Source organism: Mustela nivalis (assembly GCF_964662115.1).
Source record: "Mustela nivalis genome assembly, chromosome: 6".
Classification (NCBI taxonomy): domain Eukaryota; kingdom Metazoa; phylum Chordata; class Mammalia; order Carnivora; family Mustelidae; genus Mustela; species Mustela nivalis.
In genome coordinates, this window is record NC_139025.1 from 4,148,237 (window position 1) to 4,164,378 (window position 16,142).

At 58.3% G+C, this 16,142-nt stretch overlaps 1 protein-coding gene across 10 annotated transcripts in view; it reads right to left on the minus strand.

Annotated features, from left to right (window-relative positions):
• The window catches only part of WDR20 (WD repeat domain 20), a 73,654-nt gene continuing 57,512 nt past the window's right edge, over positions 1-16,142 (minus strand). For 4 of the 10 annotated variants that reach the window (XR_014313472.1, XM_082737471.1, XM_082737475.1 and 1 more), the window contains one exon: positions 9,785-11,704. Coding sequence is in view for 8 of the 10 variants with exons in the window: in XM_082737471.1 (XP_082593597.1) it covers positions 10,427-11,704 (1,278 nt within the window). In the remaining 2 variants the exon portion in view is untranslated. Of the gene's footprint in view, positions 5,061-9,784; positions 11,705-16,142 lie in introns of those variants that run through there. The other 6 variants (XM_082737466.1, XM_082737474.1, XM_082737469.1 and 3 more) reach the window with 4 other exon arrangements.

Sequence of the window (16,142 nt, forward strand, 5' to 3'; positions counted from 1 at the left end):
AACAGTATATTCAAGAAACTTTTAATATTAATTTTTTGTGTGAATTAGAAAGATCACTCATAAATGACAGAAATGACCGGTGAAGCAACCGTGTCCCCAGCAGCGGAGTCGCGGCATTTACACTCAGAGTACGGAGCGGACTGCGAGAGGACCCCGGTGCTAAGTCACTGTTAAGATTAAAAAGAGCATCTTCACACCCTGCAGGGCTGTGAGTCCGTGAGACCCGTATTTAAAGTAATTCCCTAAAAGCATTAAACTATTTTAAGTGCAAAAATTCGTAAAAATCTACGATTGCAGCATCCATCTTCCTGAATGACAGATTTAAGTCAGAAAGCAACGGCCTTCTCCGGGAATGCGTTCCAGCTTGTCTCTGATCACCTACGTATGGAAACATCCGTGCAAAACCAGAGTGAAATACTATTTATAACCATTGAATTTAAGGGGACTTCTCGTCCAAGAATTATTGTATCTTACACTATGTATATATGTATAGTTTTATAGAGATCTCTATATGAGATTTTAATTACAGTGGAGTAAAACGTAAGAAAGTCCCCTTTATTTTTTTTACTGCAGTCCCAATAGAACCTTTTTAAAATGGGAACAGCTTCTTTGGGTGAATGGCAGAGAGCGCCCTTCCGAGCGGGCCCCGCGGGTCCTCGCACGTGACTCCGGGTGACAGCCGCCTCCGTGAGTGTCCGTGCTTGCGTCTCGGTCCGTCCGTCGCTCCCATGAGGCCCCGTCGGGGCGAGGGTTCTGGAGCGGGGGTGCCGCTACACTACGGTTCCACCCGGAGAGCCGGCCTGGTTGGGGATGACAGTAAACCCTGCAAACAAAGCAGTTTACATTAATCCAGCAAAACACGGGCAGCCAAGGAAGCCACACTCCTCCTTCGCCAGAGGCTCCCACGACCACAGATTTGTCGGACTGCCAGCCAGTGTGTGAACAAACCCTCCGTTTCTCATCTACTTCTTCCTATCCGTGTCACCGTGTGACCTTCCCAGTCACTGAAGCTGGCCCCAGGCTGGGCGTCCCAACGCTGGGCAGAGCTGGCCTGGGGAGCAGCGGGCGACCTCTCGGGGCCTGGGCTCCTGGGGACCTCAGCGATGCCCTTTGACCTCACGACTTGTCCCCACAGCAGGCAGGCCGCCACAGGTGGGGCATAGAGCTTTCTAAAGGTGTCTTCCTGCCGGGGGCGGGGGTGGTCTCACTTGCTCTGGTTGGGGTGACGGTGGTGTCCCCGGCCTTCAGCACCGGCTTATGGGGCTCAGCACGAGGATAAAGGAGAGTCTCGCCCTGGGCTGTTGGGTTTGGGGACAGGGTGCAGGAGGTCACCCCCACTGAGAGATGGGGGCCTGAGCGGAGATCCCCCCAACTCTCAACACAGCAAGGAGCATCTCCGTGTTCCACGCTCCCTGGGACAGAGCCTCCGCGCAGCTCATGCTCGTTCAGTAAGAAATGGAAGGTTACGAGCGCATGACCCCGAAGCCGGGTTTTCAGTTCTCTGAACACAAATAAGCTGTCCTAAGAAGTGCTTCCGTTGTTCGCTGTTGACACGGGACAAGCCTTGAACTTGGACGAAAGGCAGCTGCGTTGGCACACCCTGGACCTGTGTGGACACGGAAGGCGAGGGGGGCTGCGACTCTGCCCTTCGACTCTGCCCATCCCTGGGGGCGGGGAGGGGGGCAGGGGCCCGGAAACTGTCCCACCGGGATGCCTTCCATCTCGTTTGTCACAACTGACTGGCTGCTCATCTAGACACAGACAGGAAGCCAAGGGTGGGTCCCCCCCCCGGGGCCCCTGCTCCGAATCCACAGATCTTTCCCTCGGGTCCAGGAGCTGCCCCCGAGTAGGAGCATCTTGGGCTGACTTAACAGTGAGGTGCCCCTGTGATTCCCACGCACGACCTCCAAGCAGCTACACCGCTGGAGGCTGCGGACCTCACCTCACCCCGGCCCCCCCGCCTCCCCGGGGTAGGGGGAGCAGTAGCCAAGGGAGGGGAGCCGTGGACCCGTCCCTCCTCACGGCCCCTAGGGAGCCGCAGGGAGGCCGGCAAGGTCGGACTCGACCTCCGGGGACGGTCCAGAGGGAAGAAGCCTTTATCCCAAGAACGCTCTGCCTCCGAGAGGTGTCGGGGGCTCCGATGCCAGCCAGCGGCTCCCAGGAGCTGTGGGACGTCCAGGAACAGTGCCAAGTCTACAACATGAAGAGGACTCTTTTCTCCCCAAACGAGAGGAGGACTCTGCTCCTCCCGCTAAAGGGGGAGTGGTGACCCAGCCTGGGGACAGACCCCCAGCCCTGCGCAGCGCTCCAGAGGACAATGGCCCGAGACGCCCACGGCTATTTAAAGACTCGGGACACACAGAGAAAAGCAGCCCCTAGTCCCACCCCCCAGACCAGCCTTGTCCAACTCGAGGACAAGGAAAGCCACATGTGAAATTTTTTAAAATTCTAGGAGCACAGTTAACAAGAGAAAAGGTGAAATTAGTTCTAAGACATCTAACCCAATATAGCGCATATTACCGCTTCAACAGGTAATGAATGTACAAATTATTAAGGGAGTATTTTATGTCATTTCCTCGTAGGAAGCCTTGGGAACGCTGTGGAGCACATCTGGGTTTGGGGCGCCCCAGTCCTGTGCCACAAGGCTGCAGGTGGCCCGCGCCACCCAGCCCTGCCTTCGACCCTCTCCGATCTGGAGTGCGACGGCCACAGCATCAGCAGGGGCACCCCAAGATGCCACCCCATCCTCGGGGATCTGGGGGGAGTTCCACGCTCCTACACAGACTCACTCTCCAGTTTCTGTCGGCTGAAGCCTCTCCGCCCCCCACAACCACCACCCCCTGCTGTCCTACTGTCCGCATGAGGCCCAGGTTCAAAAGGGATCACCAAGGTCACCTGAACAAGCAGCCATCTCAACCCCGCCTTCCCCGGGTTTCTGCCCACAAACCTCAATTGCCAGATGCTCCCCTGCCCAGGGAACTGAAGGGTCGTGATCACGGGGTTAGCCCTTCCGATGTCCCCTGTGGGGGACAATTTCTTATGGACACTGTACACCAGTATGGACCTGGGATCCACACCCTGGTGCTGCCCCTCGGTCACCGCACTGGGACACGGCCCAGGACGCCAGCCTGGCATGGAGGGAGGATCCTGAGAGCTCTGTGGGGTGAGCCTCTGCCAGAACAAAGGGACAGGGACAGAATGGTGGGCACCAAGCAGACATGCCCTGCTGAGGGCACACAACCCCAGGGTGCAGCTGAGGGTCTGGACATTCCTAGAAGGAGGGCACAAGGGATCGTTGGACACAAGCAGCCTGAGGCCTTTGCAGGTCAGCGTTAGGGGAGGGCGGCCATCCAGAGGCTGTCCGGAGCCAGCAGACACGGTCCCCATCGGGCCTGGCATGGCCAGCGGGATGTCAACCCCACCTGTTTGTTCCCTTCCTGGAGATGGAACCAGCTCCACTGGGATGGACCGTGGAGGCCCGGAGAAATCCTGCCGTTCAACCAAAAACCCAGTGTCAAGGTCATCTTGCTTCTATCAGCTGTGCTTTCGTTGAAAGGTTACCCGGGGACAGAGAGAAAGACGGGCAACACAGGCCCCCATCAAAGACCATCGCGAGGAAGCCCCCGGACGTGCGGGGCCCAGCTGCGGCCCAGGCCGCCTGCTCCGGAGGAGGGCTTGCTGTGGGCGTCCTCCCTGGTGACTTTGGTGGGAGGAAGGAGACTCGGGCCCGGCTGGCCTGCATGGCGCTGACCCACCGGACAGCGGACAGCGGGCGGCGGCGACTCGCTGCGTGAGCGCCCATCCTCCGGGCCCCCGGGTGGCCTCGAGGTCGAGGGAGGACTCCTGAACCTGGTATTTGATCTGCTGCTCTCACTAGAGTGGCCGTTTTATCCCCGCTAGAGACCTCACTGAAAAGTAAGGGATGAGATACTCCAGCTCTTGGTCACACAGAGACTAAAAGGCAAATATCATTTGTAAAGCGATGTCCCCTTGGAGATGGCCCGGAGTCGGCGGGATGTCACCAGGCTGCCTTCCGCCAGCAGCTTCCGGCCGTGGATGCGCTCCCCCTGCCGCCAGGGCCTCGCCGCTCACAGGACCCAGACCACATGCCCGGCGGGGCCGAGGCCCCAGGGCCCCGGAGCCCCCGAGCCAGGCATGGGAAGTGGGCCAAGCAGGGCCTCGGCCCCCACCCCGCCCCAGAGCCCCTGCACGCTCTGGCAGCGGACCGTGTGCCTGTGGCAGCCTCCAGCTGCCCAGTGACAGGTTACACCAAAGGTGACACATTTCCCCAGAGGCCCCTCAACCTGGCCTCCAAGGCAGGGGGAAAGTGACGCTCTTGTCGGACGTCCGGGAAAAAGGTGCTCTCGGGCACAAGCGTGTGAGGGCCACTCTGAGAAGGGGCCTGCAGACCAGGCCCGCACTCTTACCCTTGGGCCCCACGTCCGGTGGCTGGGGGAGGGGACCCTCTTGAGTGTCCCTAAAGCCTCTCCAGAGGGGCCCACCCAACACGAGAGGCTGGTCTGGAGGCCACCGACACTAGAGGGGGGATGGGCTGAGTGCCTCCGGGGGCTCCGACCCTCTTGGGACCCCCTGGTCCAGATTCAGGAGTTTCGACAGGCAGGCGCCCGCGGAAGACGGGCCTAGAGTCTTTTCGCAAGGCACAAACTATTTTGAAAAGATGAAGTGTCGTGTGTATCTTTTTAAACTTGCTGTTGACCTAACAGGTACGGGTTTAAAATCCACTCCGCACTCGGGAAAACCCTAGGGCTCCCGCTCCGAGGCGGCCCGTGTGAGGGCGGAGGCCGAGGCCGTCTCCTCCGACCGGCAGCCTGGTGGCAGCGGCTCGGGAGGCCGGCCCCGTCGGGAGGATGCTGGGGTCGACCCCCTGGAGGAGCTTCCTGAGGCCCTGGCAGCCCCGAGCCCCAGGCTCCGCTGTCTCGCGTCAGGTGGGAGCACGGCCCAGGGGCTCGGCCCCTCGTCTGCCCCTCACGGCCGGGGGACTTGCAGATCTAGGCCGGGCTCCTGGCCTTGAGGCGTTCAGGGTCGCGGACGTCGGGGCGCTGCGGAGAGGGAAGGGACCCTTCAGAGCAGGACAGTGTGAGTGGCCAACTCTTGGCACCCTCCATGGGCCTCCCTCACCGGCCCTTTCTGCAGGGACCAGACCGCGGGCCCTCCCCGCACTGACCAAGCTGCCAGCTCGCCCCGCGCGCCGTTCAAGACCAGGAGGAGGGCAAGGGCCCTCTCGGCCGCCCGCCTGCCCCGGGAAAGGGCTCCCTCGGAAGCCTGCCGGCTGGGTGGCCGCTGGGTGTGCAGGGTCCCGGGGCCAGCTGGTAGCCAGGGCGCCTTCCGAGGGTCGGCCCTGCGGTTCACAGGGCCTCCGCCAGGCGCAGCCACGGGGCTACCAGCTGCCCCTGCCCGGCCAGGAGTCAGGGAGACGAGGGCCACCCGCCCCGGTCAGGGCCTCTGATCCCACAAACCGCGCCTCTCATTACAAGGAACTCCGAGCCGGCAGCGGGAGGCACAAATGCACGGCTCCGTGCTCCACAAACACTGACAAAGCCCGTCATTTTACAGCATTTAGAAGTTTTCTTTTTTGGCTCATGGAGACTGTGTGAAGCCCTGCTGGGAAATGGCCGGCCGCAAACTGTGCCCTTGCACGCCCGCCCCGCTCATGTAGTGCCTGTCGGCGCACACAGGGCTGCAGCCCTCCCGCCCAGATCCACGCGCGAGTCTCGAGCTGTGACAGCGACGAGAAGAGCCAAAAACCAAGACAGGGAAACAGAAACATGATTTTCTTAAAATGATAAATTAACAGTACTGATCTTAAAGCTTCAGTAACTACTGTAACATTTTAACGAATATCGTAACTTAATTTATCAACATTTCATGTTAGGAAGGCTCTTTATCGAATTTATTCATCAAGAAATTAGATGAAAATGTAAAAAAGGAAATACATTATTTTACCTTTGACTTTCATTAAAGGTAAATAATCGTACCATTTTATACAAGGTCACCTAACATAGCAGTCTTTAATAAACTCAGGCGTACAGAAGTAAAAACTGCAGGAAATTCTTCCTTTTACACTCAGACTGGGTGGCAGCAGTGTGAGGACACCAAGTCACAGAAGAGGAGCAGCAACGACTCAGAGTTAATACCGGGGGCGGGGGGCGGACTCTGCCCTCCACTCTGGGGGGCGGGGGGCATTCTCACACAGCTTTGAACTTGGGCTCTGAACACAAGTGCTTTCAATACGAGCCCCGGACTCCACTCTCCGGATTGCTGTCCACACTCAGGGGCCATGCCTGGGGTCATGGAGCTGAGCCCCTTGACGACCCCAACAGACGACAGTCCCCGGCAGCCCACCATGACAGGCATGCGGACGAGGACGGCCTTCGGCGCCCGGTCCCTGCGGTGTTCCTGGGGTGGCTGACACGCCCGGTCACTCATCAGGCCCACAGCCCCCGTGCAGGGGCCCCGCTGAGGAAGGGAAGTCCCACAGTGCGCACACGCCCAGCAGCACCAGGAAGTTCATCGGGGCCATCAGCTGGGTGGCCTCTGCCGAGCCCTCGGGTGCAGAAGGGACACTGTGCTCCGTGTCTCCCTCCCGGAAAAGACATGGGGACTCTGCGTCTAGGTCTTTCTCGCACCGTCAGGCACACAAACGCATCAGGGTTTCCCAAAGGATTCCTTCTCCAGCCCTCCCTGGCCCTGCGGCCTTTCCCCTCAACTTGGACCTTCCCCAACAAAAAACCAAGCACTTCCCCGCCAAGGCCGGAGGTGAGGAAGCCCCGGATGCAGGTCCGACTCTGACAAAGCAGCTTCCCCCATTTCCGAGCCAACTCAACACGTGACGGGGCCTTTGAAATTCAAGATGCACCACAGGAAGTGGGGCAAGTTGGGGAACTGGGGCAACTCGCCAGCCAGGACTGGGGTGTTAGGCAACAGCGGAGCAGAACACCTGAGTCCCACTGGGACGTATGCACGTGTCCGTAAGACGGTCCAGTTTCCTGACGTTCTCTTGCTAGTGGCTGCGGAGCGGCTCGGGCAGTAACGCTGGTGATAGCTTACTCCTGTTTCCTCCCCTCCCCTGTCCTGTCCTGGGTATCTATCCTCAGTCCCAAGGCAATGGCTCACAGAACACTTCCAAAATGCTCTAGAAGGTTCAATCAGCACAAAAGACAAAATTAAGATTCTTTACCACTATTTAAGTGAACTTAGAACCCAAAGGTATCGATTATTTGTCAAGAGTCTATCTACTCCCTCTTATACATTTGCTCTTAAAAGAAGGCAGGTTTGGGGCGCCTGGGTGGCTCAGTGGGTTAAAGCCTCTGCCTTCAGCTCAGGTCATGGTCCCAAGGTTCTGGGATCGAGCCCTGCGTTGGGCTCTCTGCTCAGCGGGGAGCCTGCTTCCCCTCCTCTCTGTCTGCTTGTGATCGCCGCCTAATAAATAAATAAAATCTTACAAAAAAAAAAAGAAGAAAAAGAAGGCAGAGTTTTCCAAAGGCTTCCTTGTCCGGCCCTCTCAGGGACTTCAGTCCCCTGGCCTCCAAGGAAGAGAAGAATCTCAGAGCAGTGCTGGGGTCCCTGCATGCAGGCCGGGGGGAGCAGGGGTCGAGAGCCCCCTGGGCTGTGCCTTCCGTGGGTGGGCGCAGGCAGACGGCCGTGGCGGCCGAGGAGCAGCCTCTCTTGCCAGCAGCGAGCTCATCCCGGGGTGAGGCGAGTGAAGCTGTTCTTGCCCAGATAATGTTGAAGCAAGAACACTGAACAGTTTCCATGAAGCTCAAGGTTCGGTGAGGAAACTAGAAAACTAGAAAAGCGCTCCCCAGGTGTGCTCAAGTCACCATGGAAGCCACCCGGCCCTGGGCCTTCTGTACCTGACACCAGGAACCCCCATCTCCCGGGGGGGCAGCACACGCCCCCGTCGGAAGCCAGTCCCGGGGTGGCCCTGCCTGCCTCTCCAGTGCCCCCTGCTCCTCAAGCTGTGGGCAGCTCCAGGCTGCTCTCAGCTTGGTGTCGGAGGACACCCTGCGTTCTGTCCTCCTGACAGCGGCTCCGTGGCTGGCGAAGAAAGGGGGCGGCTGTCAGAGGTGCCAGAGGGCCATGCGGCCCCCGGCAGCACCTCACCCCCAGCAACGGGCCCCAGAGCAGGACAGACAGACGTTCAGGATACGATCACCAGCGGGAACGAGAAGAACAACACTGACCAAGCCCCAAACCCCAAACTGTGACATGACCACGGTTTCAAAAACCGGGGTGGGAGCGGGGGGGGGGGGTGACCCCACGGGCTTCCATTTCAGAGCTTGCCTGGGAGGGAACAATAATCTCCTCTTGCCTCCCCCCCCCCCCCCCCCCCGCCCCAAGCGCCCATGTCGCAGTGGGCAGCAGAGGGCGCCAGAGGGTGAAAGCGGCCAGAAAGCCCGCGGCCCCAGGGTGCACCGCGGCTGCCCTGCCGGCAACGCAGGGAGCTGTGCTCAGAGTCCAACAGTCCCAAGAAGCTTCCCCGTAAACACTACTTACCTGGGACGGGCCACTCTGCCTGGGCCACTCAGTCCTGAACTCTGAAACTGCATACTCAAGGCCTCAGAAGCATTTGAACTGAAATTTCTAAACCTAAGTCGGTACATAAAATTGCACCTGGGGTGCCTGGTTCTGATTCTCTCCAACCGACGTCCCAGTTTAGCCTCCAAAGTTGAACAGTCCACAAGCACGGCTGTCTTTGCTGCTGGTTAACATTTAGGAACAAAGGACCACAACAACTTAAGAGTAAACAGACCATGAACATACACCCATGACGTCATGCATAAATGGGGGGCGGGGTGCACCTGGAAGGCCGGTGCGCTTCGGAACACCGCGATCTCGGAACCCCACGATCGGAACAGAAGGCCCTCCCGTGGAAGGGGCGGGTGGAAAGTGAGCTGAGGTTTGCAGGGCGCTAAGCAGGCCCAGGGAAGTAGGGTCCGGCCTCCCAGGGGGCTGCGGGCCGTGTTCCAGCACACAGAGCTCCGGCTCCAAGCCCAGAGCACGTGTCCTCTTTGCTGAATCGCATCCACTACTCAAACGGATGTGAATGATCAGCGTCTCTACGTTTAACAACAAAGGTGTGCAGAACAGAAAACAAACCAGAATAACCAAAGTAAGTTAACAAATAAGATAATCACCATCTTGACATATGATACGTAGGCCAAAGAACCAGCTCCTTCCCTGTGAAACTGGACTCTGAAACTCCCCGCGCAGCCGCCGGCCCCCGTGGACGTGGCTCGGCGTCCAGCCAGAGGGGGCTCAGGCGGCCGCGCACCAGTGCCGGGGGGAGGCGGCCCAGCCGGAAGCCAGTGAGGACGGAGCCCGAGTGGGCGGGATCATGACAGCCACCCAGTAATGCAAGGGGGGAACTGGCCCCCTGTGCCTCCAACCCTGGGCGGGGTCCCCTCGGGAAGCACTTGGAACCTGGGGTGGGGGGCAGTGTCTGTCAGTCTTTACAAAATAAGACCAGAGAGTCTGTGCCAGGCCTATAGTTGGGCCTTTTTGACCAAAAACAACATCAGCAACAACAAAAAACCCACAGAAAATTGTAGAAGGAACCAAAACCTCCTTTCCCTTGTTGGAAAAAAACATAAGCAAAGCGCGTCCAATGGCCAAGGTCTTGGCTCACGTGGCAAGAGGCACCCCCCCGACACCTGCTGCTGGCGCCCGTCCTCAGCCCGTGGCTCCTGGGAGCTGGCCAGGCTCCGGGGCCGAGGGGATTTTCGTCAGTGCACCGAACCTCAATCAAAGTGCTAGAAACTGCTTCTTTGAAAAAAGATGTTTATTAAACAATTTTAATTGTCATAAAATGACTAAAATGGGTTTTAAAAATTAAGGCTCTTCTCTTTCTGTGGATTGCCAGAACAATGTAAAAATAATATCAATCAACCCTGCTGAATGCTTTGTTCCTAAAGTTAAATTTCATAGATTCCTAAACATTTTATGATTAAGATAAAAACTGGACTAGAAATGACAATTAATGGCCGTCCGTACTGAACACACACTCTGATCAGGTGTACAACATTCTAATTGAGTAGTTAAGCAAAAATATTCCAGTTAAAGCAGAAGTTTTAATTTTAGCATTTTAAAGTCATTGTTTCCCCACACTGTCATGATTTTCCTAAAGTCGAAATAGTCTAATACAGGAGCGCTAACCTTGGGACTCTATATACTCCCAGGAGGGTGACTGACTTGGCTGGCAATTAGTTTGATTATATTTTTTTTAAACGTTCTAAGTTGAATTATCAAATGATTCAGAATTACATGGCATGCAGTATCCAAAATTATGGCTCTGGCGCATTGAGATTTACATCGAGAGTAGGAAGTGCCATCACATTCATTGTACACCCCACCCTCCCGCAAGGAAAAAATCTCTACCTATTCGAGTTCTAGATCTGGTGCAGCATTAAGGATTAAAACTTACCACTTTACCAGGCCTTCCCCATGTGCAAATAAATCCCTCCTGACAAGCAGTGACTAGACAGTCTTCAAGAAAAATTAACACAGTCAGTCTTTCATGCGCTATCTTTTTACAGATGAGCGGCTCTAACAAGGGGACATCTTCCATCCGAGGACACAGGGGCGTCCCCAGGGTTTTAGCTGGGTCCGTTTTGGTTTTAGTAACCAGGTTCAGTTTGTCGCTGCTCTTGCTAGAAATGTGTCCCATGCTGTGGTTTCGCTTGTGGTCTTTCTCGTGGTGCCTGTCCTTCCGGTCGTGCAGGGAGAGCGTCGCGAATTTGCTGACCCCGGAAGCGATGGTGCCGTCGGCCACGCTGCTCTTGCTGCCGGCGCTGGAGACGGTGGAGTGGGGGAGGCTGTTGGAGCGGGGCAGGGGCGGGGGCGCAGAGCTGCCGGGCGTCGTGATGCTGTTCCCCGTGCTGCCGGCAGGAGGGCTTGTGGCGTTCATGACATTGGTGTGTGTCCTTGCTCTCGAGAGGGGCTGGTGAGGGAAAAGGATGTCTTCCGTGAGGTCCCAGAGGCAGAGCTGCGTGTCCTGGCCCACCGAGCCGAACCGGTACGTCACGCTGACGGGGCGGCTCTCGGCAGAGTTCCGTTTGGACAGCCGCGACTGCGTACTGTTGGCCCGGTCGCGGCCGAAATGGAGGAGGTCCTGGAAGTCCTCGTCGCTGCCGCTGAACTCCATGGGGTCGCTCTCTTCCACACTCGTGGTGTAGGGATCGAACGCCACAACACTGACCCAGGATTTGTGCCCGTGGCCTCGGGCGATCACCCGGCAGTCTCCGAAGGCCCAGACGGTCACCAGGTCGTCCTCGCCGCCCGTCACGATGTACTTGCCGTCCGGGCTCCAGCACACGCACAGCAGGCCTCCGAAGTAGCTCCGCATTGTGCCGTGCAACTCCACCGAGTCAAAGTTGAACACCCGCAGAAACCCGTCCTGGCTCACGCAGGCCAAGAACTTGCCATCTGGGGAGAAAGCAAACTCGTTGAGGGCCCCCTCGCCCACGGTCCACTTAAGGAGAGGGTTCCTCGTGGATTTGCTCTTGCAAGTGTGCACGGCGAAGCTCTCGCCCTGCTTCAGGAGCTGGTAGTGGGGGGCTGTGGTGCCACAAGTGTGCTCCACGTTATACAAGTACATGCTCCCACTCGCGTGGGCTACTAGGAAAAGGCTTTCCGAACCGGGAACCCATTTGACACAGGTTACGCGTGACTTGTCTATTAGTCTCTGTGAAGACAAAGGAGAACAAGTTATCACAATGGAGAAGCTTTAAAGGTCTACGTTTCCAGCAAGAAACTCATGTGCTTCTCGGTGAGGAGGGAAGGGTCCATCCAGGCACTGCACACTATCCCGCGGTCAGCTAAGCCAGCGAAGAGCACTGGGGCCCCTGTAGAACTACTTTCTAGAACTGCACTTGGGTGAGAGGCCACTGGCTTTCGCGGAGGGAGTCGGTCATTCACCACACAGGCTGAGAGCCGACCCCGTGCCCGGCACCGCACCAGGCGCTGGGCCACACCGATGAGAGGCCGGCCCCGGGCCGCCTCCCTCTCTCACGCCTGGAGCATCGGAGTCTGTGCTTCCTGGCACCTACCCCATCGCCCTCCCTCCGAGGCCTCTCTGCGTTTCATCAGCACCTAAGTCCCGTGCCACCTACGCCTGCCCCCTGCTCCGGCTGCTCTGGCTGCTCCGGGGGTGGGGGCAGGTGCCAGCGCGCAGCCCCTGGCAGGAGCGCACCCGCCGGCTTCCCTCAAACTTCCCGGCTCAGACTCGCTGTCCTGCATGCAGCCTGAAAAGCAGTTCCTCCGAAGCTTCTTCGTGGTGTTCAACAAAATAAAAAGACGGTAAACTCAGGAGGATGGACCTAATCACTGCCACGCCACGCTCATTTCTGTTCCTCTCACAGGCACCGGAGTCTTGTCTTTAAAACCAAAACAGCAAAAGGCCAAAGTAAAAAGCACCCAAAGGCACAACACGCGTGCGTCCCCACTCGCAGACCTTGCTGTGGGGCTCCCTGGCACAGCGGCTCCCCCCGGGGTGCCCGCTCCAGGCTGCCGGGTCCCAAAGCACATCCCCAGAAGCCGACCAGAAGTTCCCAACACTCCCAAGTTTCTGGAAACGCCTCCTGCCAAACCCTCTCCACCGCCAGCTGCCTGGGAACTGGGTGCCTCAGGGTCAGTTAAACACAACCACTGCCCCTCCTGGCTGGGACCCTGGGGCCTGAGCCTTGGGGCACCGAGGTAAACCTCCCCGCCTGCACCACTCCCAAACCCCCTGGCTTTGCACAGCTGTGCTGAGCGTGCTGTGTCTTCACAGAAAAGCAAAGAACATAAAATCACTCATTTTTTTTTCAAAGATGGACTGCGCAAGGTGCCGAATAGCAGGCCCCGGCAGGGAGAAGAAGGGACACCCCGTGCGGCACGCAGGGCCCCTGGCACAGACGAGAAGAGACGCCGGCCCCCTATGGTACACCAGGGCTGCAGGTGACACAGCCAACTGCCCCACGGGGGCACCGCCCATGTCCTCATCCCCTGCCTCCTTGCCCTCCTACCTACGCCAATGCCAACAACCTAAAACCCAGCACCTACTCCGGCAGGGTTTCCGAGGCCTTCACTGCTTCTTCCTTAAGAGGTCAGAACAGGGCTCTCCTCCTGTGGGGGCTGCCCCCACGTCAGACCGTGCTGTCCCCGCCGGACCCAGGCCACCGTGGCTGTCCCGTGTCGGGGGTGGCCTGGTCAAGCGGCCCCAGAGCTACCGCGCGCTGGCAGCCAACACCATGGCTCTCGGTTCCTGCCCCTCACCCGTGTCCGCAGCCGGACTGACTGTGGTCTTGCCAACAGAACACCACAGCCACGCTATCCTGTGTGGAAATTTTTAAGGACGGACATCGAAACTTCCAGCGCAATGCTTAAGAGAAAATTTTATTTTTGGCTGAAAAAGATGCAACAAAAATACTTCCATTAGACTCCAAAACTGTGATCCCGTCAGGTAAACAGGGTATTGTTCCAAAAGTGGGAGGCGGGAAGACAAAGAACGACAACACTGTCGTTCCAACAAATACCACTGGGACAACACAGACGTAGACACTGCCTTCCCTATTGAACAGGTGCATGGAGACGACCCGAAATAGATACATGCATGTAACTTATGGCCAAACGCCCAAGCCTCCCCGTCCTGAGCCCGGAGCACCTGGGAATCCGGGGCAGCAGAGCAGGCAGCCACAGACGCCAGCAGGCCAGGGCCGGGGCCCCCGGCAGGTCACGCGCTCGGGAGTGCCCAAAGCATCCGCCTCGAGGGGCGCTCCCCGGGGCTCCCACGGGGCTGGGGCACGCGGCACACACACGGGGACAGCAGGGCTGACCTCCCATCGGAGGCCTGACTCTGCATCCCGGGCCCCGGGCAAGTGGCCCTGCCCATGGGTTCTTCAACCTCGAGAGGACCCCACAAGGCCAGCTGCTGTCCCGAGCAGGCCAGCTGTTCTCACTCACATCCCTTTTCTCCATTCCAGTTCACCTGTCCCCAGAGTCACCAGCATGAAGCTTCCGGTTTCGCTCACCAGAACGTCTCGCCTCCGGACAAGGCAAACATGGGGACAAATCCGTCCACCCTCCATGCTTCACGCTACAGACGACGTGCCCGCGCCCGGCCGCTCGCTCTGTCCGTCCCGCATCGGAACGGCTTCCGCACGCGTCTCAAGACCGCGTCCCTGTTCCTCTCTAACGCGGCACAGCATTCACTCGCACGGAGGCAAACACAGTCATTTGTCTTGAAATGTGCCATTTCCGGGGCACACACGGCAGTTCTCGTGGGTCCGAGTACGCCGCGGGACGGATTCCCAGTCACACAGCAGGGGCAAAAGGCAGCTCCACTTTCATCGGACAGACAGACCAGACTGCCTCCCACGGGGGGAGAACACGATACTCGCATCAGGGTAAGAGCACCCGCTTCCCCCAGGAAGGCAGATCTGAGGAGCGTGTCGCCCCCAGGAAACGGAGGCTCGGAAAGGCCAGGACGCCCGCCTGCGGCCCCACGCGCTCCCGGCTCGCCCTCCGCTCGCTCAGGCGTCCTCCCCGCGTCCCTTCTCAGACGCATCCGAGCCGGGCGCTGCTGCAGCACTGATTAGGACAGACGGGCATTCGCGGCCAAGTGGGAGGAGAAGACGGTGAAATCTGTAAGATCCGAGGGTGACAAGAGCTGCGGAGAAAACCAGACCAGGGGGAGAAGGCCCCGTGCTGACGGGGCGGAGGCCGGAGCGCCTTCGGTCTCAGACGGGAGAGCCTAGCCGGGCTCCTCGCTGGGCGGCCCAGGCCAGCTGGGCGGCAGGCCAAGGGCACGTGCGGAAGAGCACCTCACGGAGGGACCCACAGCCACGAGGCGCTGAGGCAGGAGCAAACCCAGAGGAAGAAGGGAGCCAGAGCAGGCGGGGCGGACAGGGAGAGGCGGGGCTGCCACCCTGCGCCACGCACGGCCTGACGGACGCCAGCCAAGGCCGGGGCCACTCACCCTGGTTCCCAGGAACGGGACGAGCCCGCCTCAGACCCCAGGCCAGAGCAGGAGGCACCACTCTAGGGCCAGCTAGCTGACAGTCACTGAATTTAAACAGCTCTGGTTATCATCTGGTTTGGATTTAACAAAAAAAGAAGAGGAAAGAAAGCATTTCACTCCCTTCTTTCTAATTAAGAAACAAACACCTGGACACTGTTTTCAGTAAACATAAGCCCAGTATCTATACTGTAAAGGTGTATTTCTGTTGCTGAAAATACCTCGTAAAAAAGGTGGAGAATCTCAAGGCCCCACGTTAAGCAACGGGACGCCCCCGCTCAGCCGGACTTCTCCAGTATGGGTGGGTCTGCGAGCCGGGCACCGGGACAAAACCGCCTCGGTGGAAGCGTGGCCTCTGAGGGAAGGGGGTGCAGGGAAATGACTGTGCGGGGCGCGGGCAGTAGCCCAGGACAGAGCTGTCCGGGCGGATGCGGGGACACACAGCACCTGCTGGGCTGGAGCACCCAAGCGGCGGCAGGGAATGAGGTCCGGGATGGGGAGCTGGGGCTCAGGACAGCCAAGTCTCAGGCTAAGCAGCTCTGGGCCGTGACCCTGAAACCCTGGGCCACCATTCCCACAGCTCTGAGCGCTTGATTTGTGCCTGAAGTGAGATGTGCCGTGTGTAAGATACACACTGGATTCTGAAGGTGTGAGAAACTACAGCAACAATCCCCTTCATTGTTTCATATTACATATATGTTGAGATAACACCTTGGTACATAGAGAAAACAAAATCTTAATTTCACCCACTTTTTGCTTATTTAATGTACTATTAGGAAATGTAAGGCTGCACATGTGGCTCACACTGTCTTTCCACTGGCGGCGTGGCCGCGGTCGGGGAGCAAAGTTCTGAAAGGGGAAGCGGCCAAAGAAAGAGGAATGTGCAGAAGGTACAGAATGGAAGATGGGAGGCGGGGGGCAGGCGGGGAGGAACCAGTTAGGAGGCTGTGACATGGCTGTGGACAAAAAGTGACCCTGGGTGCATGGCAAGACGGGCTGTTCACAATGGCTTAGGCTTCGGTGAGTGGGGGAAGGGTGGGGAAGGGGCCTGTCGAGTCTCCTGGGCCTGGAGCTCAGGCGCCCGCCACACACAGGAAGGCTGGGGGTGGGATTATGCTGGGGAGAT